This window comes from Mobula hypostoma, chromosome 2 (assembly GCF_963921235.1).
Source record: "Mobula hypostoma chromosome 2, sMobHyp1.1, whole genome shotgun sequence".
Taxonomy (NCBI): domain Eukaryota; kingdom Metazoa; phylum Chordata; class Chondrichthyes; order Myliobatiformes; family Myliobatidae; genus Mobula; species Mobula hypostoma.
Genome location: NC_086098.1, coordinates 120,060,466 through 120,083,095, shown reverse-complemented (window position 1 = coordinate 120,083,095; position 22,630 = coordinate 120,060,466). Strand labels below are relative to the sequence as shown.

General features: G+C 42.5%; 1 protein-coding gene across 1 annotated transcript in view; it reads right to left on the bottom strand.

Moving 5' to 3' along the window:
* The window catches only part of LOC134357440 (dynein axonemal heavy chain 8-like), a 1,088,497-nt gene that overhangs the window by 391,219 nt on the left and 674,648 nt on the right, over window positions 1-22,630 (bottom strand). The window contains exons 49-50 of the mRNA XM_063069028.1: window positions 21,540-21,701; window positions 1,109-1,355 (exon numbers count right to left, since the gene is read on the bottom strand). Of these exons, the coding sequence (XP_062925098.1) occupies window positions 1,109-1,355; window positions 21,540-21,701 (409 nt within the window). The remainder of the gene's footprint in view (window positions 1-1,108; window positions 1,356-21,539; window positions 21,702-22,630) is intronic.

Genomic DNA, 22,630 nt, shown 5'->3' with positions numbered 1-22,630 from the left:
AAAGGGGGGAGCCGCTCCAGACAGCTCTCTCTCCCACATCCCTTCATTACACATCTCCAGACGCTGCTCCATTGTTCCTTATCTCTCCTTCCCCTGAGGGCAGGTGGCAGACCAACTGCTGATGCCACTGATGCTAGCCCAGGCCAGCAAACATCTTAATTTTATGTGTATTCTCGTAACACTATCTACCTCTAAATAGCATGGAAACAGAATTCCCATTTAAGATAATCCCATTTCCTGCATTTGGCCCATATCCCTCTAAACCTTTCCATGTACCTGTCAAAATGTCTTAAGTGTGTACCTCCACCACTCTGTCAGCTTATTCCATATTCTGAATACCCTCTGGGTGAAAAAGTGGCCCCACAGGTTCATATTATTTCTTTCCTCACTCTCATTTTCGATTCCCCAATCCTGAGGAAAAGACCATGTGTATTCACCCTATCTAAGTCTCTTATTCTCCCATGCTCCAATTAATGAAGTCCTGGCTTGCTCAACCTCTTTATAATTCAGTCCCTTGAGTCCTGGCAACATACTTGTAATTCTTTCCAGATTATTGGCAACTTAAATGAACACAATATTTCAATTGTGACCTTTCCAACAACATATACAACTGGTGGTTTTTTTTTTACTTAAAGCATCGACTTAATGGTGGACTAATAGAAATGCCAAAGTGAAGAGTCTGTTTTTTTTCCCCAAAGTTAAGACAAGAATTATAGAAAGCAGATAGGACAATGAAATTGAAGCCAAGATTAATTGCAATTTCATTGAAAATAGAACCAGCTCAAAGACATATGTCCTTCTCTGGTTCCTATTTCTCTATATTTATAATGTAAAGAGTCTTTTCATACACATGATGATCACCTATCTTAATGTTATTAGTTATCAAATAATTACTCTCTGGGGAATGACTTATTGCTCTTGTATCAGGTAGATTTGAATTTACACTATGCTAATCTATAAAATGTTAATGTATGACTCAGATACTTTTGGATAAATTTTCATCCTCTGGGCAATTGTACCCTTTTCATCAAAAGTTGGAAACTAAATGTCTCATTGGTTTCAAAACCATGGAAGCAACATACAATGCAGAATTTAAAAACTGAGTTACCCTTTTTTGCTTTGATGGATTTCCTCCAAAGAGTTGAGAAGATTCCATCAGTCCAGTCATTTGTTGCAGTATCCAATCGGCCAAACATCTGTGGAGCAGTAATAGCCTTGGGATTCATGCGCATCTCCCGATGAGGGGCTCCACATTCAGTCATTGCTTGCATGAGGATGCGAATTACGCAAGTCTTTCCAGAACCACTAGGACCCAGTGTCATCAGTCCATGACGAACTCTGGCTGTTTCATATAGCTGAAAATTGAACAGCAGTTTTTAATAGAATTCAAGCCAAAGTGACTGAGCTGGATGTGAAACAGATAACCAATCTAACTCAAGAGCAGAAAAGCAAGCTTTGGAGGAACTCAATGTCAATGGCCTCTTTAGAGGCAAAGGGGTAGTCTGTTTCAGGTTGAGACCCTGTATCACAACTGAGAAGGGAATTAGCCAGATAAACAGGTGAGAGGGAAGGATAAAAAAAGCTGTCAGGCAATAGGTGGAACCAGGAGAGGAAGGAGATGATGGGCAGGTGGAGCCAAGTGGGAGAGGGGGAGAATCAGGAAACGGAGAATCAGGAAACTGGCTAAGAGGTGATAGAGACAGACATAGGAAATAAGGAGCTAGCTAAGGGGAGGAATAAGAAAGCAGACTCAGTATTGGAAAGTGATAAGTGGAACCAGATAATGGATGGCTGGAATCATTTGGGGGAGAGGATAGAAGAACCAAAAGAAATAGTGTGTGGGTGATTGGCATATGGAACCAGGTTAGGGAGCAAATCTGAGAACACAACACTGGAGGTCCTGTCCTTTAACTTTGTACCTTTGCAGAACCTCATCACCCTTCCTACCCATGTCACTGCTTCTGATGTAGACCTTTGGCTGCTCACTCTCCTTTAGAATGCTGTGGGCCGATCTGCGACATCCATAACCCAGGCGCCTGGGAGGCAACATATCATCTTCACATATCTACATATCTTCAAGTTCACAATCTCCTGTCTGCTTGCCTAACTATTGAATCTCCTATCACTACTGTACTCCCCTTTTTCCCCCCTCTTCATTTCTCAGCCACATAATCAGACTCAATGCTTGTTGCTGTGACATTCCTATGGTAGGTTATCCCTTTCAACAGTATCTAAAGTTGTATAAATGTTTTAAGGAATGGCCACAGGAGATGCTGTGTTACCTCCTACCTATTTTCCCTCTTCTGAATGTCACCCCGTTTCCTGAGTCCTGCGGCTTGGGTGTAACTACTTCCCTGTATCTCCAGTCCTTTGACTCCACAGCTCCTAAGTGATCCAGATCTCATCCAGCTCACATTCAAATTCCCTAATGCAGTCTGTAAGAAGCTTCAGCAGGGTGCATTTCCTCCAAGTGTATTTGTCAGGGACATTGGAGTCTCTCTGTCTTCCCATATCCCATGAGGAGCATTCCACTGTCTTGACTGGTATTCCCACTGCTCTAGTTGCAAAATAACAGGAAAGAAATAAGGAAACTTACCAGAATCTCACCTTAGCCTCCACCTCTCCTCCCTGAAGCTTCTTGAGCCAAAGCCTCAAGCTTTCCACTCTAACACTGTCCATTTGCATTATGGCTGCTTTGCTTGCTTCACTTCTCTTTATAGGCCTTTGCCAAATGCCTAATTAACCAATGATTTCAAGTCTGCCAGATGTCCTCCCAGTTTGCTTTTTCAAATCTCGTGCTCACAAACCACAAGCCGACATCTCTTGAAATCTCAAAGCCCACTGAACAATCCCGCTGAAGCAGGAATTCAGAATTAGTGGCTAGTGAGCAGAAGATGTGATTGTCCCTTTGCAGCTGGTGGAAATAATGAAGGATGATGTGTTGGAGTTGAAGACTAATGGGGTGAAAGATGTAGACCAAGCAAACTTGATTTGTGTGCTCTTGGTGATGGGGCAAGTTAAAATGGTAAGGAAATAAAAATGGAGGAAATGTGAGCAATGGTTTCATCAAGCACGGGGAAGTCATTTCCTGAAGCAGTACTTTTCAGATATGCTGGAGTTGAATTTTCTATTTTAAAATTCTCTTACACTTGCTGTTACCAAGGGTGTAGAACACTTCTATTGTGAAACAATTATACAGGCTGTCCCTGGGTTATGAATTGCCAACTTATGAACACCCTCCCATACAAATGAGCTCTCATAATATTAAGAAAAAATAAAAAGTCAGATGTATGTATTATGTTCATTCCTCTGAACAGTAGAACTAGCTTATCTTCACTAAGTAATTGATCTTATCAGTCTTGTGTGCATTTGAGGTCATTCTTTATAATACTGTGGAGGTATGGTTACCACATCCAGTGATCTTTGCATATCTTGTGACAAGGACAAAATTGACTTCCAGATATCACTAAAAATGGAACAAGTTTCATAAAGCTATGTTGATTCTGCTTGATTGTCTTTTGATTTTCAAAATGTTTATACTGGATACTGATATTTCCCAATGACAAGTAACGGGTTGGAGAAACAACAGAATGCAGATGGTGGAAACTGGAGCAACAAACAATGACAGGCACATAGTGCCAACTAGGGAAAGTGAGTTGGTGTGGAGTTAGAAAACTGAGATAGGTAAATGACAGATGGAGGCAGACAAGAGAGAGAGGAAAAGGAAAAAAAAACAAATGGAACACTACCACTCACTTCCCTTACCTGGCACCATCTGCCTGTTTGTTATCGTGCACCTCTCCTCAGTCTATCAATTACCTTGGAATTCTTTCTTGCCGTTCTCCTTCTCTCTATGCTGGCTATCTCGCCTTTCCACTCTGTTCTGATGCGTCAACAATCATTGTCCTCCCACAGATGTTTCATGACCCGCTGAATTCCTCCAACAGATTGTTTGCTGTTACAAACAATAGACTAATTGGGCTACGGTTCTGTGCTTTCCATCTTCCTCCTTTCTTGAATATTTGCAATTTTTCAATTCTTTGGGATCTCATAATCCAGGAGATTTTGGTAGAAAACAACCAATACGTTCACTATCTCTGCTTTGATCTCTGCTTGAACTATAACAAATGATTCTGCATAGTCCTCCAGGGTGGAGAATATCAATGGTTTAGCACTCACTGAATAAAGAAATTTCACCTCAACTTAGTTGGAAATGTAATATTCAGTTCCCTCAACTAAGTCATTAATATAGTTGGTGTTAACTAAGGCCTACATGATCCAACTAGTCACAGTCTGCCAACCAGAGATAACTGGTTAATTCCCACTCTGCTTTCTGTTAACAGATTTTCAAATCATGTCAGTGCTCTGTTAACAATTTCATCTGCTCTAACCTTGTTAACCATAAACACAAGAGATTTTGCAGATGCTGGAAATTCAGAGTAGTACACAAACTATTACAGGTATTCAGCAGGTCAAGCAGTACCTATGGAGAGGAATAGATAGTCGACATTTTGGGCCGAAAACCTTCATCCAGTCCTGATCAAGGTGTCGGCATGCAATATTGACTGTTTATTCCTCTTTATTGATGCTACCTGACCTGCTCAGTTCCTTTAGCATTTTGTCCCTGTTAAGCTTGTCTACCAACTTCCAAAAATCTGAATACACTACCTTAACTGATTCACCCTTATCTATTCTATTAGTCATATACAGTACCTCTAGAACTTCAATATATTAGTCAAACATGAATTCTCTTTAATAAGTTCATGCTGCCTCTGCTCAAATTTACTATTCTTTACAAAAGTTCTCTGGTCGTGGATCATATAAAGATTACATCCAACTGCTCTGCACTGAATGAAAAGCTATGGCAATCTGATCAATTTGTTATAGACATTGCTCTAGGCTGTTGCAACTATAAAGCCATGCAGCTACCATCAATGTCAACCCCAACTGAAAGGGTTGAGAATATAAAACAATGTTTAGACCTAGAGAAAGTAGATGACACAGGAGAAATGCATTTTGTGGAGGAGTCAGTGTTCTGTTGTAAAACCATAAGACATAGGATTGGAATTAGGCCATTTGGCCCATCAAGTCTGCTCTGACATTCTATTATGGCTGATCTTTTTCTTCCCTCCTCAGCTTTCTCCTTGTAACCTTTAATGCGATGTCCAATTAAGAACTTATCAATCTCTGCCTTAAATACACTCAATGACTTGGCCTCCACAGCTACCTGTAGTAATAAATTCCACAAACTCATCACCCTCTGGCTAAAGAAATTACTCTACATCTCTGTTTTAAATGGATGCCCCTCCATCCTGAGGCTGTGTCCTCTTGTTGTAGACTCCCCCACCATGGGAAACATCTTTTCTACAAATACTCTGTCTTGGCCTTTCAACATTCGGAAGGTTTCATTGAGATCCCCCTCATCCTTCTACATTCCAGTGAGTACAGACCCAGAGCTTATAAATGTTCTTTGTGTGATAACCCTTTCATTCCCAGAATCATCCCTGTGAACCTCCTCTGAACCCTCTCCAATGCCAGCACATCTTTTCTGAGATGAGCCCAAAATTGTTCACAATAGTCAAGGTAAGGCCTCACCAGTGTCTTATAAAGCTTCAGCATCACATCCCTGCTCTTGTATTCTAGACCTCTTGAAAAGAATGCTAAGATTGCATTTGCCTGCCTCACCACCAACTTTACCTGCAAGTTAACCTGTAGAGTGTTCTGCACAAAGTCTCCCAAGCCCCTTTGCATCTCAGACTTTTGGATTTTAGAAAATAGTCTTCACATTTATTTCTACTACCAAAGTGCATGACCATACATTTTCCAACATTGTATTTCATTTGCCACTGTCTTGACCATTCTCCAAATCTATCTGTTTTTCTGCAGCCTACCTGTTTCCTCAACACGACCTGCCCCTCATGTTATGTGGATGTTAGCTAGGTAACATTCATCAGGAAACTGAACATCTCCTGATGCAGCAAATAATTCAAAATTTAGATTAGGGATTATTTATGAGTGATGATCAGACTGCATGTAGAATTACAACATATACTCCAGGTTCTCCTTTTTGATTTTGGTTAAACTTTGTGGGTATCTAGAATTGTATTGTAGAGAAGGTAAATTTAAACTGGATATTTAACCAAGCTTATTAAAAGCAATGTCATTCTATTAGGAAGCTTTTTAGAGTCCTTTTGGTCATTGCCACCATCTGTGTGGGGAGACTGTGGCTGTACAGTGGGACCACCTCCAGTAATCTTTATCAGCCTTGTTCCTGCTATCTTCAAGCTTTTGGCAGAAATGATCTTCCTAAAACTGCTGCAATCTCTATTGGCCAGATAGCGAAGCAAACAACATATAACGATGAACTCAACATGCTTGTTTGGGATATATTGTGGAATATGAGAAGCTGGGGAGGAAGATATCCCTTAATTTTAGGGATCCATCCCTTCAAGTGGTGCCAGTTACTTATGTCATATTAATTTGCTCTCTATCTGTTTCCTACGAGAGATAATTTCTAGCGATTTAGGTCTGACTGTACTGATGGAGCAAAAAGCTTTCCTGCTTACTAAAGGTCCTGGTTATTAAAGAAAGCATTTGTGGGTATGCGAATGAAATCAAATGGCTGCTTACCTTGAGGTAAACCATCTGTGCTGGGAAATCCTAATGCTCAATATGCTACCTTCTCCACACTGAAGTTGAAGTAAATGGAAACAGTTGTCTATAACCAGAATGCATGGCTAATTTTCAGATGCTGTAATGAGCAACAGATTGTGAGACCTTGAAGAGATTTTGCTGCAGCCTCTTGTAAAAAATGCCTTGCAAAGAAATTGAGAATCAATGTGATCTTAAATTCAAAGGAGAAAGCAGTACAGGCATGAGAATGCGGCCTAAAGTCTTCTCATTGAATATTACATCCATGGAAAATCTGAGCTGTGGATACATTGCTCACAAGAGAAGAAATGAGAGGATATGGTGTTTCTGAAGACTTCAGAAAATTAAGCTCATTTACCAAGTGCATGTCTGGGACTCCAGGCCCAAGTTCTCTGAAACATTAAATTGTCACCATAGTGATGCCTCCAGTAAGATTGCTGCCAACAACCTCTCTGCTAAAGACCCCTTGGAAATGATTTTTCAGCAGCTATGGTAGAGTAGTGGTTAGTGTGATGCTGTTACAGCTTGGGACATTGGAGTTCGGAGTTCAATTCGACGCCATCTCTAAGAAGCTTGTACATCCTTCCAGTGAGCGCATGGGTTTTCTCAGGGTGCTCTGGTTTCCTCCCACATTCCAAAACTGTACTGGTTAATAGGTTAATTGGTCATTGTAAATTGTCCTGTGATTAGGCGAGGGTTAAATAGGTGAGTTGCTAGGCAGTGTGACTGTTGGGCTGGAAGGACCTGTTCTGTGCATTAACACTATTACAGCAGTAATCACGCATACTGAAGACGTTGGTATGTATTTGACTAGCTTCTAGTGGGGTCTAAGCTGCTGATTTGGCAGGGTGTTCCTTAGAATAAAGAATCATGGCACAGCAGGTAGTGAGGAATTATATGCAGAATTAAAAGGGCTAAAGCCTAACTGCCTTATTGGCAGTTTGATAAATCCTGCTGTGAGAATAATGTATGAACAAAGTAGTGTTTGTCCTATGAGAAGCTTCTTGGTCTACCCTTATCAAAATATGTGATGACCATGTATATCAGCAGCTCCAAACAGTATTCTGGGCTCACTTGGGTGGCAGATTTTCCCAGGCTCTATAGTTCAACTAAGCATGCAAGGTTACTAATAAACAGTATGTACTTTAAAGTAAACTGTGTTTGACAGTTATTCCCTAGGTCTGAACCTAAAGGCCTCTGGTAGGGAGGCAGATCAACATCTTGGCACGAGCAGGATCCCAACATGTGGTAGACCCCTCGTCAAAATTGAGTAAGTGGACGGACAGACCTTTGGGGTAAATCAGAGACGAATGGGCCTACAAGGTAAGGTTTAAACTTGGTTTCTCTCAGTTCTCTGATGACTGTTTGTTCCCTCATTTTGGCAGGGAAAATCCACTGACGGGACCCGAAGGGAATAGTAAATCAAGACGGGTGGTTCGAGTCCTCCGGAATAATTGAGAATTTCGAGTCTTTGGGTAAGTCGAGACATGTAGTTTGAGTTCCCAGGAATATGATGGGTGCGCACTTAAGGCAAAGTGGGTGGGGGGGGGGAGGGGGAGTAGTCCATGACAGAAAATAATAGACAAATATCCAGACAATGAAAAGAAACTGAGACCAATGCCGTACCAATTGTCTAAATATTTGGGAAAAGACAATTGGCCTGCAGGAGGTACATTTGATTTAAATTTAATACGGCAGGCAGAACAAGAAATATGGAAAGGGAAGGAAGGGAAGGAGCATGGTCGCCTGATTGGCCGATGGCAACAAAAGGCAGAAATAAAAGACAGACATGCGTTACGTACCCTGCAACGGGTTAAAGAACCAGCAGAAATGGAAAACAGTTGGAGTCTGGTATTGCTGTTAACATAAGCTATCTTATTAGTAACTACACAATACAGTAATATATAACCAGATAAATCAAACAGGTTAGCTAAGTTCATGCATATATGTGTGGAAATATATAAAAGCCAAGCTTCTTCAAGCTTAGGAGGTAAATAGATAGTCTTACGATGATGGGTAAATGAAGTCAGTTCAGTTTGTGTTATTGAGTTCAATAATGTTGGAGAGAGAGAGAGGTGTTTAATCCTTCAGGTAAGCCGATGCCATCAATCCTCTGTTGTCTTCCAAAATCCTTTAGAAGTCACCGAATGTGACCACAAAAAGCAGACCATCTTCTGTGATTATGTTATCAACCCAGGCAAGGGTTGGTCACACTGATAACTTCCCACCGGTCACACCTTTTCCACACTGCGAGAGTCACTGTTCGATTCTCCTGATCGATCCTCCAAAACCCACTTTTCTGTGGGCACACAAAGGTCATCCAGTGTCCAAAACCATGTGTGTCTGGCTAACAACCAGCTGACCTTGTATTTATCTAAGCACACTGAACACCAGCTGTCCATCAAATAACGCCACCCTCGGTCACCATGGCGACCCACGAGCTGCTCGTTGCCCTCTGTAGGAACTCACAAGCAGGCAGCGTCCTTGTATAAGTGTAAACACACTGCAGAGAAACCATAACATCGATTGTCCATCAAATATCTATCTCTCTCTTTCTCTCTCTCTCCCCCTCCCCTCCCCCCCCAAACAATGTCCAAAAGTCAGTCTCATTCTACCGACGTTTTAAAGTGACAGTCCACAGAAAATATGAACCCTAGGGGTACATAACACATAAATTAAATTGTTGGACCGATAATGTTAAGTGAAGAGGGATAAATGTACGTGATAAAAGAGGCAATCCTAGCAAGAGTTCAGAGCGATTTGTGAAGAATGGGATAAGGGACAGAAACAGACAAAGGAGAAGGGGAAAGAAATTGTATCAGAAACAAAACATACTGGCCATGGAAGAAGGAATAAAGGGAAAAAGGAAACGGAAAATAAAAACAATTCTGGGGTACCCCGCCTCTATTTAGACATAACGACCGATTCCCCAAACGATACCGATGACTGGGAATGGGTAAGGCGAATAATAATCTCGCTGTACCAGCCACAGCTGCATCGGCGCCTGTTTGACCACGGTCGCCCCCATATGATTCTCGCCCTGGTGCCTCAGTTGCCAACTCGAGAGTCATTGTACCACCACCGACCGATGTAGTTCCTCTAGGATGGTTGGGAAGTCCAATACCTGTTTCTGCCCGCACGCGCAGTCAGACTGGACTTCACCCATACTGGACCCCTGAACAAAGGTCATTGGTTTTACTGGGATTTTACAGACTCAGTATCAATTGTTCATGAGGACAGTTCCTAACCCACAAGCCAGAGTGGCGTGACAAGCACCTACTATGCAAATCCATCAGCCCTGGACCCCTTCCAAACTCGGTGGTATACGGAATGCTGCCCCTGACAAAAAGGTCCACCCCCAAGGGTTCTGTAATTATTTAAAAACTGTCCTGACTATTTATTCTGCTAACTCCTGATATTTGTTCCCTTTGTCTGGCTATGGTCGCCCTTACTCCTACTAATCGGGCACAGTTCACCAGTCGGCTCGGACGTCGCAATTACGACCAGTTAATCGCGACCGGGCAAACTGAACTGCAGATGATTGAAAACATACTGGATGCTTTGTTCCACGTTCTGGCCCCCTCCATAGATATAACTAAGGTCTTAGAGTGTAAACCCAGGAAATGTGAGACCCCTGAGATTTCCTAGAACGCTTTAACGCCATTTACTCTGCATGATCGGGAGATCTGCTGTACGCAGCAGGGAACTAGTCCCCACAGGACCGTACTCTCCTCCTCCAAGCCCTGCCCAGCAAGGTGGCCGACAGGGTTAAAGTCAACAATATGAACTGGTCAGAATCCACCCAAGCTTCAGAAAGCCATTTAAAATTAGTTAGTAGTTTACAAAGACAAAGTATTTCTAGGAAAGCTGTAAATCAGATAAAGACTTTCATTATTTATCATTGTAGCTGTATTAACAATCTGTGGCCTTGTCAGGAAGAAGTGCCATAGTTCAGTCTTCCAAAGCAAACCACAGAGGCCATCTAAAGGGGAAAAGTTCATTTAAATTTTAGTACATAACATTTTGAGGAAAAAGAAGCAGAATAAAGGGTGTAAAGGTAGTAAGGTAGAAGGGCTAAAGTGTGTGTACCTCAATGCAAGAAGCATCAGGAACAAAGGTGATGAACTGAGAGCTTGGAAACATACATGGAATTATGATGTTGTGGCCATTACAGAGACTTGGCTGGCAGCAGGGCAGGAATAGATTCTCAATATTCTGGGATTTCAGTGCTTTAAAAGGGATGGGGGGGGAGGGGAGGAGGGGTGGCATTACTGGTCAGGAATACTATTACAGCTACAGAAAGGGTGGGTAATGTAGCAGAATCCTCTTTTGAGTCAGTATGGGTGGAAGTCAGGAACAGGAAAGGAGCAGCTACTCTTCTGGGGGGGGGGGGTATTCTATAGGCCCACTGGTAGCAGCAGAGATACCGAGTTGCAGATTGGGAGGCAGATTTTGGAAAGGTGCAAAAATAACAGGGTTGTTATCATGGGTGACTTTAACTTCCCTAATATTGATTGGCACCTGATTAATTCCAATCGTTTAGATGGGGCAGAGTTTGTTAAGCGTGTCCAGGTCGGATTCCTGTCACAGTATGTTGACAGGCCGACCAGGGGGAATGCCATACTAGATCTAGTATTACGTGACGAACTGGGTCAGGTCACGGATCTCTGTGGGTGAGCATCTGGGGGATAGTGACCACCGCTCCCTGGCCTTTAGCATTATCATGGAAAAGGACAGAATCAGAGGACAGGAACATTTTTAATTGGGGAAGGGCAAATTATGAGGCTATAAGGCTAGAACTTGCGGGTGCGAATTGGGATGATGTTTTTGCAGGGAAATGTACTATGGACATGTGGTCAATGTTTAGGGATCTCTTGCTGGATGTTAGGGATAAATTTGTCCCGGTGAGGAAGATGAAGAATGGTAGGGTGAAGGAACCATGGGTGACAAGTGAGGTGGAAAATCTAGTCAGGTGGAAGAAGGCAGCATACATGAGGTTTAGGAAGCAAGGATCAGATGGGTCTATTGAGGAATATAGGGTAGCAAGAAAGGAGCTTAAGGGGCTGAGGAGAGCAAGAAGGGGGCATGAGAAGGTCTTGGCGAGTAGGGTAAAGGAAAACCCCAAGGCATTCTTCAATTATGTAAAGAACAAAAGGATGACAGGAGTGAAGGTAGGACTGATTAGAGATAAAGGTAGGAAGATGTGTCTGGAGGCTGTGGAAGTGAGCGAGGTCCTCAATGAATACTTCTCTTCGGCATTCACTAATGAGAGGGAAGTTGATGACGGTGAGGACAATATGAGTGAGGTTGATGTTCTGGAGCATGTTGATATTAAGGAAGAGGAGGTGTTGGAGTTGTTAAAATACATTAGAACGGATAAGTCCCCGGGGCCAGACAGAATATTCCCCAGGCTGCTCCATGAGGCAAGGAAAGAGATTGCTGAGCCTCTGGCTAGGATCTTTGTCCTCGTTGTCCACGGGAATGGTACCAGAGGATTGGAGGGAGGTGAATGTTGTCCCTTTGTTCAAAAAAGGTAGTAGGGTTAGTCCGGGTAATTATAGACCAGTGAGCCTTATGTCCGTGGTGGGAAAGCGGTTGGAAAAGATTCTTAGAGATCGGATCTCTCGGCATTTAGAGAATCATGGTCTGATCAGGGACAGTCAGCATAGCTTTGTGAAGGGCAGATCATGTCTAACAAGCCTGATAGAGTTCTTTGAGGAGGTGACCAGCCATATAGATGAGGGTAGTGCAGTGGATGTGATCTATATGGATTTTAGTAAGGTATTTGACAAGGTTCCACACGGTAGGCTTATTCAGAAAGTCAGAAGGCATGGGATCCAGGGAAGTTTGGCCAGGTGGATTCAGAATTGGCTTGCCTGCAGAAGGCAGAGGGTAGTGGTGGAGGGAGTACATTCGGGTTGGTGGGTTGCAACTAGTGGTGTCCCACAAGGGTCTGTTCTAGGACATCTATTTTTCGTAATTTTTATTAACACCTGGATGTGGGGATGGAGGGGTGGGTTGGCAAGTTTGCAGACAACACAAAGGTTGGTGGTGTTGTGGATAGTGTAGAAGATTGCAGAGAGGCATTGATAGGATGCAGAAGTGGGCTGAGAAGTGGCAGATGGAGTTCAACCCGGAGAAGTGTGAGGTGGTACACTTTGGAAGGACAAACTCCAAGGCAGAGTACAAAGTAAATGGCAGGATACTTGGTAGTGTGGAGGAGCAGAGGGATCTGGGGGTACATGTCCACAGATCCCTGAAAGTTGCCTCACAGATAGATAGAGTAGTTAAGAAAGCTTATGGGGTGTTAGCTTTCATAAGTCGAGGGATAGAGTTTAAGAGTCATGAGGTAATGGTGCAGCTCTATAAAACTCTGGTTAGGCCACACTTGGAGTACTGTGTCCAGTTTTGGTTGCCTCCATATAGGAAGGATGTAGAAGCACTGGAAAGGGTACAGAGGAGATTTACCAGGATGCTGCCTGGTTTAGAGGATATGCATTATAATCAGAGATTAAGGGAGCTAGGGCTTTACTCTTTGGAGAGAAGGAGGGTGAGAGGACACATGATAGAGGTATACAAGATATTAAGAGGAATAGATAGTGGACAGCCAGCACCTCTTCCCCAGGGCACCACTGCTCAATGCAAGAGGACATGGCTTTAAGGTAAGGGGGATATTAGAGGAAGGTTTTTTACTCAGAGTGGTTGTTGCATGGAATTCACTGCCTGAATCAGTGGTGGAGGCAGATACACTCGTGAAATTTAAGAGACTACTAGACAGGTATATGAAGGAATTTAAGGTGGGGGGTTATATGTTCTATTTTCAGTGGGTGGCTAGAGCAATCTTCTATATTTTAATATTTGTTTTCTTTCCTTGTGAGGAAAGGTTAATTTTTGGTGTTGTCCAATTCTGAACAATATAAGGACAGTGCATTATACTTTTAAAAAAATATAGTGTGTTAGTTTGTCAGAGAAAAAAGACTTTTTGTTTCTGAAAGGTTTTGTTATCGTGTGGCACCAGTGTAGTACAGATCTTAATAGACCAGAAGGTACCAGATTCAGCCCTCGACTTGTGCTAATTAACTCCCATTGTTAATACACTACGCCGACTCAGATGTGTAAATTCCTGGGCCTTGTCAACTTCCGCCGCACTAGATATGAGGTCCTTCTCATACAGAACCCCCTTCTCCATTTTTCCCCCATTATACTGGGAATCCAGCCACCTTTTTAGAATGCCCACCTGAGTGTCTAGATTCACCGCCCCATGATTGTGCAACAATAGATCACCAACTGACAGAAGTCCAACCTGACATGACTGGCGTCCCCCTCACTAACCCGGACTTAGTCTTCTATTTTGATGGAAGCTCCTTCATAGACAACCAAGACCAGCTCCGTGCAGGCTATGCTGTTGTTTCCGACATAGAAACCATGGAATCCGCTTGCTTTCTTACTCCTCACTCGGCGCAGCAAGCTGAACTCTTTGCACTCACTAGAGCATGCAACTTAGCCACTGGGGAACTGGCTAATATTTTTTTTTACAGACTGTAGATATGCCTTGGAGTCGATCGTGACTTTGGACAACTTTGGAAAGCTCGGGGTTATGTTACCCCCCACCCCGGTATGGTCATCACTAATAAAATTTACAATGACATCCTTTTATCCACCATCTGTCTTCCTTCACAATTGACCATTATTAAATGCTCTGCACACACTAAAGTTACCACTGAGATTCACCGAGGAAACAACAGAGCTCACTCAGCTGTGAAACAAGCTGCCCTTACTGAAGCACTGATTGCTTCCCAAATGATGAATTGTCGGGGAAAATCTGAATCCCCCATTTCCGAATCAAAGGGTATGCCTGGAATTGAGGATGTACATGTTTTACAGAGGGACGCCTCTGAAAAAGAGAAAGCCACCTGGGAATCGGCTGGATGCTTTTCCTCACCGACTGAGGACCTCTGGCTTACTCTTGCCTATCAGGTCTGCGTACCTGAAACTATACTGGGCTATATTGTAGATTTTGTGCATACCAGTACTCACCTTGGCAAGGAGGGAATGGTAAGACAATGTTTGGAATCATGGTGGAAGATGGACCTGGAGAAAGTAGCAGAGAATGTTGCTAGACGATGTCTGATATGCCAAGAACATAATCCAGGAAAAGACACCCATGCCCAAAGGAATATACCCCATTGTCAAGATGCCCTTTCTGCCAACTACTCTTGATAATATCGAATTACCGCACATGCACTGTTATAAGTATTGTCTTGTAATTCTTGTGTTTTTAGTAGATGGATTGAAGCATATCCCACCACAGATAACAAAGTTACCGTGGTGTATATTTTGTTGAAAGAAATTATTCCCAGATTCAGGGTACCAGAGCAAGTTGTATCTGACCATGGCCCTCATTTTGTGGGCGAGGTTAATACCCAGCTATGCCAGGCTCTGGGTATTAAACAGACATTCCATTGCCCCCAAAGACTGCAAACCGCTGGCCTGATTGAAAGGGCGAATGGGACACTGAAAAACAAATTGGCTAAATTAGGACAAGAAACTGGTCAACATTGGCTCAAAGTGCTACCAAAAGCCTTGTTCTAGATGAGAATTCATTATCAGACCAAACATAGTCTGTCGGCAGCTGAAATAGTATATGGCACACTGTTAAGAACTCCCTGAAAGGCTGCCTTGCCGACCGCAAAATTACCTGAGATGGACTTGAATCAAACGTCGAATGAAATTATAGGGTATATCCTGGCACTAACCAAATCTCTCCAGGTTCTGCATTCACAGGTGAAGGAGGCCCACTGAGAAGGACAGGAACTGGAAAATGAACTTCGTGTTTGCCCAGGGACTTTGTTCTCATAAAGAATCATTTTAGAAAGAAGCTTGAGCCTCGTTGGAAAGGGCCCTACCAAGTGTTACTAACCACTCCGACAGCAGTCAAGCTACAAGGACTTCTGAAATGGACATATCTAGGACATGTCAAAAGTGTGCATTCATGACTAAGTTATAACTGTCTATACTTGTAATCTTAAGCACTTGTATTGTAGTAACCAAGCCAAACACCTTCCTGTTGCTTTGCTATAGTTATTCTGAGAAAACTAACTCATCTGCTTGCAGGTGTGTGCAGCGATTCCTCCCCATGGGAAGATAGGGGTTCCCCTTATAGCCGTTCTGCTGAATAGCAGTGAACAATGGTCAGTCTGTGCCTTTTCTAATGACACTCAGACTAGTGAGGCCCAAAATTTCACCAGTGATGTGGTTGGAGACTGTGGGTGCCACTGCTTTGATGGTTGGTACATTCGTCCTCCGCTCTGGAAAAAGCTATCTAATGGGGATGTCAGACATCATGGCCCTCCACCATTGTTAGATCTGACTAACCAATAAATACTATCTTCTACTGTAATTTCAAAGGTAAGGGGACTTATTTTCTGGGCAGTAGCACCTGTGCCATTTATACAATGGCTGAACCACTGCGCCCCTTGAATGGAACTCAATGGGTTTGCGGGGAAAGGGCTCCCAGGAGAGACAGCTAGTTGATAGGACACCCAACAAGAAAGCAGAAATTGGATGGGATGCTGCTTCCTGGCTTATCTTGTACCCCACATGCAAATGCTGAACACCCTGGACCGGCACCATTCTTTCTGATGGAAAAAGCGAGGAATCTCACAACTGGAGTGCTTCTGGATGATACTTTTCCCCTTCTACAGGGCGGCCTGCAAATCAAGGGAAATTATCAACTTGGCCACAATTTTGGAGAAGATGGCCAATAGTACCATTAAGGCTTGGATGGCGTTCAAGATTAAGATTAAGGGCCATCACCGCTGAAATGATAGCACAACAACGGACTATTTTACAGAACTGAATGACCCTTGATTTTCTTCTGGCTGAAAAAGAGGTGCATGTGCCATAATGGGACTAGAGTTCTGCACCTACATCCCAGATGAATCAGAGAACATTATCTCTCTCTCCATTCACATTCAAAAGGAGGTAAATAAATCCGGAAAATTGGGGCCAACCACTGGTGGCGCCAGAAATTTTTTCTTGCTGGTGCTACAGTGCGGTTGAGTTATTCAGTGGTGCTGAGGGATGTACTATATGTAATATGTATTTGCAAGGCCAGACGCGTGGTGTTCAAAAGTCAGTTTCAAGCATTATGTGCCTACTATAAATGCCTCTGTTGATTCACAAGCAACAGCAGTTGATAGATCTAATATAGAAGTGAACTGTGACAGTGTCAACAGCATCCGAGACAACCTGGGCTACACAGAGCATAAACAAACAAACCAACAGGGCATCCGACCCACAGCGCATAACATAAATCATGCACCAACCCCGCAATCAGCGTCAAATGCATGCTTTTCAACTGAAAAACACAGCACTAACCCACAATGTCCACTGCTATTCGCATTACATAGACAGACAATGCCAAAAGATACACTGTTATTAAAGTCAAATAAGGCAAACAACAGATGCAAGGCTTTATCAGGAGTTGGACAAATCGTACTCTGACCATGCAATATCTCAATTAATTTGGCTACTGAATTTAAAACAAAAATCAACAGAATCACCACTTGGAAGTCTAAGCAAAACCAGTAGGCTTAATAGCAGTAAATGTAATATTTTAGGATTTGCAGAAAACATAAGGACTATGGGGTATCTGCCATAAAATAATAATTATAATCAGCGCTAGTCCAGGCCCATATTTTTTTTTAAAAAATCAACTGCACTCACCATTGATGTTTCCAGAGAAGCACAATCTGTCTGTTGTTATGATTGGTGGCACAAGCATCAATGATTTTCTGGATGTCAAGTGCCTTAGTCCTCCGGCTGTTTATGGCCAACAGGGCTAAGTTGCTGTTCCGAGCATCGCTGCTGCTATTCCTTAGGTAGTTTTTGAGGCGTCTGAGGCAAGAGAAACTCCGTTCGCATGAGGCAAATGTCACAGGCAGAGTCAGTGATATGCAGATTATTAGTTTGTATAAATCTATAAGTGCATCGCGGTAGGGTCTCATTAGAACTAGAAATTCCACTGTGTCATTCACTGTCTGTCCTTGGTTTTGTTTTGTTTCCAGCAGATGCTGAACCTGATGTAGCTCTGCCGTCAGGTTCACTTCAGTCACTCCATAGTATTGGGCCATTGGCTAAAGACGATTCTTGTCTAGGAAGAGCTTGTGTTTGGGATTCAATGCTGAGACTCCAGTCAGAACACCCCCTGTCTCAACTGAGAACTGTCTTTTCAATTCAGTCAGAAGTCTGTCTATAACCTGATAGAAACAGTGCTTGCGATGGTCATCAGAGGATGTGACAGGTGTGCATTCAGTTTCGGCCTCAACAACAAAATCATGTAGGTGGCGGGGTGGCTGAGCCTGTCTCCTTTCATGTGGTCTGCTCTGTATACTGGCCTTGATGCACAGGTCCCTAGCTCTTGAATGAATTTCACTCCATGATTCCTCTCCCTGTTTTGCTGAGAGTGCATCGATAACAGACTGAGCCAATCCACAGCGGATGAAAGCTCCAAACTGGGAGATTGTAGCTGATCTGATATGAACTTGGTGACTCGGAATAAATCCTCAAACAGAGTGAGAAGTAAAGCAAACTGCTCGTCAATCAGTCCATTTACAGCTCTGGCCTCTGTTTTCCTCCGTGCATTTGGTTGCCCCATAATATCCTGTAGTGTAGCTAGAATGGCAGGGAGTGATTTCCTTCTAGCCCACAAAGCTGTATACTGCCAAGCCCAGCGTGTATCTGACAATTTCTTCAACTCCACGGGCTGTGCAGTTGATCCCAGTTCTCTGTTTCTTCATGAAAAGATCGTGGGCAAAAGAGTTTGAAAAGAAGCTGTAAAGCAGCTGCACAGTTTCAAAGAACTCACCCACTTGTACCTTGCTCACAACATCCACTAAAACAAGGTTAAGTCTGTGAGCATGGCAGTGTATATATAATGCCTGCAGGACCTCTTTCCTGAACCTCTCTTGTACACTGTTATTGCACCCGGACATCACTGCCGCCCTGTCATAACACTGACCTATACACGCGTTCTTATCAATAACACACTGGGCGAGTGTCTGTTCAATGCTTTTAAAAAGCAACTCTGCGTCTAACCCTTCTGCTGGAGTGAAATTCAAGAATTCTTCAAGCACTGTTTCGTTATTCAAATACTGCACCAGCACTGATATTTGCTCCTTTTTACTCAAGTCTTTACTTTCATCCACTATGATGGCAAAATATCCAGCCTCCTTGTTATCTGCATTTATTTGACATCTGACCTTATCTGCATAATACCCATAATTTCATTTTGGATATCGTGTTGGGTGTTTTTTTGCATTTCCAGGATTGTCCTTTTTTTTTTAAGCTACAGTCATATCAAAATGCCCAATTACACTGAGCAACTCAACAAAGTTTCCCCTATTGCCAGATCCATCATCCTCTCAGTGTCCTTGCTGGGCAATGCCTTGGCACACAGTATAGCGTAGTAGAGACTCAACCACTGCTTTCATATGCTCACGACTTTCTTGGACAATCTTTGCATGTCCTTTATCAAGCATATTTCCCAATCTTGAACCATCTTGTTTTCTCAATCTGAATTCGGCCCATGCCTCCATAGCAAACTTATGAGCTGCACTTACATGGTGGGTTCTTGTAGCTTTCTGCCAGTTGTGGTAACCGGTGACAGTAAAGGTAGACTCAGAATGGAACCCATGTCCTCCACACAGGAAATGCCTGCATGTGAAGCAGAATGTAGTATCTTTCATGATCGCATATTCCAGCCAGGAGCACAGGTCAAACCAGACACAAATAAAACTCCTTTGCTGATTGCCAAACTGTTGCAAAGGGTACTCTTTCAATGCTAGCCCACGGGGTCCTTCCTCAGGCTGCTGGCTAACATTACTAACAGTATTCCCATTAGCACTAAGAGCAGCTTCAACCACGTTCTCTTCCGAATCCCGCTCCATTTCTTGTTCCTCTACTTCGCCCTCACACTCCTTTGATAAACTGCTGTCGTCCTCATCCCTACTTACTTCTTCCTGCAAGTCACTTTCAATTAAGAGAGGCTCAGGCTGAGACACCACTGATTCCTCTGGATGAGGTTGTTTTCTCACTAAAAATCGATCCATTTTTCACGCCAGCCAAAATAATGCACGTGCCAGGCCGATGCTAGCTTGTAAAAGCACTGTGTGTGTGTGTGTGTGTGTGTGTGTGTGTGTGTGTCATCCGTTAGTCTCGCGAGACCATGGATCTGAGCCTGGATCCTGCACAATGTATGTATACTATCAATCTCTCGCATGAGTGAGAGTGAGTGACATCACCACCTTAAGTGATCTTAGATCAGCTTAACTGATCTGAGGACAGCAACGGCAAGACATTGACAACGATGTTCACGAACGAATAAGCAGAAGAGTAGAGTGGATATGTCCTTAGACCAGCACAGATAACTTTATTGCTGTGTGGGTGCTATGGTAATTGAGGGTGCTGTTTCACTAGATCAACCGGAGAAACAAGCTGTATTCAAAACTATACAGAGAAAGCAAAGCAGCTGCAATTTGTATGTGAAATTTTAGTTAATTTCTTGGTGGTGCTATTGTAATTTCTGCTGAGGCTAGCACCACCTTAGTGCCACCCTGGGGCCGACCTACATGGCTTTAGCTCAAAAGGGGGATTGTGGCCCTTCAGTGGCATCTTCGCAGGATGGCGCAGTATACTGCTACATTATGCTATCATCATTGCAGGAGTACTCATACTTATTGCACTTTTCTGATGTTTATGGCCCCTTGTCAGCTGGTACTTTTGCTCTACACCCATAGGGATATTTATACAAAGAGTCCTCCCAGAGGAAGGGGACCGCAGAGAGACCGAGGTGCAAATGATGAGGATGGAGGCTATGATGACATGGAAAACCCTTTGGCTTATCCCAAGGGTTACTATCCACCCTTCTTACAGGAATATGAGAATTAAGATGAACAAGAACCCCAACATTGATAACCCTAGTTGTTATGGAATGACATAAGGAGGGAATGAGGAATTATATGCAGAATTAAAAGGGCTAAAACCGAACTGACTTATTGGCAGCTCGACAAGTAGTGCTGTGAGAATAATGTATAAACAAAGAAGTGTTTGTTACGTGAGAAGCTTCTCTGTCTACTCCTATCAGAATATGTGATAACAATGTATACCAGCAGCTCCAAACAGTATTCTGGGCTCACTTGGGTGGCAGATTTTTCCAGGCTCTGTAGTTCAATTGAGCATGCAAGCTTGCTAATAAACAGTATGTACTTTTAAGTAAACTGTGGTTGACAGTTATTGCTTAGGTCTAAACCTGAAGGACTCTGGTACAGAGGCAGATCGACAGTAGCACTATTACCACATGGCTTCTGAGACCTCGATTTCATTCTAACCTTGGGTGCTGTGCTTGGGTGCACATTTATCCTGTGGCATGCTCTCCTGTTGCTCCAGTTTACCTTCACATCCCAAAGTTGATTTGTTTGGTAAGTTAACAGGCTATTATAAATTCCAAGCATAATACTTTTGTGACCTAAATCACTGACCCTACTTTCAATGTACCAATGGATAAATTAATTAAGATGAGATTATTTGCATTTGAATTTAATAATTACTTTCCAATTTTCAAATTTGGTGTCAGTACAACTCTTTCACTGAATGGATGATGTACAACAAAAGCAAGTACTCTATCAAATTAAAGGTATTGATTGGAAGTTGGACTGTAGTTTCACTTGTTCACTAATTTGCTTATTTATGAATCTTTTTTGTTAAAGTAGAAGAACATGGCTGGAAATTTCCAAATGGTGCATAATTTTGTAAAACTTATAAGACACTAGTATTTGGTTATTGTCTATATAAAATATCAAACTATTTTATGTGTGTGGCTTGATTACCTGAACAAGTTTAAGATTCCATGGTGGATGATTGATTAATCCTGCGATTTCCAACTGATTAGAAACAGCTGCCTGCAGTTCCACATAGGTGCTACTATCCAATTGTATACCCGGGAACAGGTCACTGATTAGACTAAGAAAGAGGGGCTCATCTTCATCCACCTGTGAATAAAATACAATTCAATTATAATTTCAACTATAAGCAGAAAATGCTAATCAGGCCGAGCAGCAATTGCAAAGTTAGATTCACATTTCAGATTGTCCATCTTTTCTTTAAATTAGTTTTATGATTTGGAGTTATAAACCATAATAGTGCAATGAGGAAATTTTAAACAAACCTGAGATCACTATCTGTTGAAGCGCAGTGAGATATTAGTTTAAAAAAAGTGCAGCATATGTTTTATTTCTTCGTTTTCTTTGTAAAAGGAAAGAGGATTGAGTTAAAAAATTGAAGAATTCACTGGTAGGTGCCAGGTGATAATAATCATTTAAAAAAAGAGCAGAAGTGGCTAGGTACATTGTAAAGATTGATGTGTCAGATGACTACTTCATGTGTACTGAGCTAATTGAGCAGCATTTTGAAGCAAATGAAATAACCAATGAGATGTGAGTACCAGTTTTGCAGAGTGCATTGTGTTTAAAGGCATTCAGTTTTCTTAGAAGCTTAACTGCTCTAACCAAGCCGGAATTAGCTTGTCTGATATCGTGAAAGTAATGCAGGAACATTCAGAACCAAAACAATTGTTTGATTGTAGAACACTTTAGGTTTCATAAATGGAATCAAAAGGAAGGGGAGTCCATTTCAGTATATGTGGCTGAATAGAAAAACTTGTCTGAGCATTATCAGTTCAGTGATGGGCTTAATGATGCACTGAAAGATCATTTAGATTGTGGAATCTTTCAAGGAAGCATTCAAAAATGCCCCCAAACTGAAGCACAACTTACATGAAAAAGAACAGTTGAAATAGCTGTATCAATGGAAACAGCAGCCAGAGACGCAATTAGGTCATAGTCAGGATGAAAGAGAGCATGAACAAAACTGCAATGTCAAAATAGAAACCTGCTTGGCCAAACATACATTGTGGCAGGGA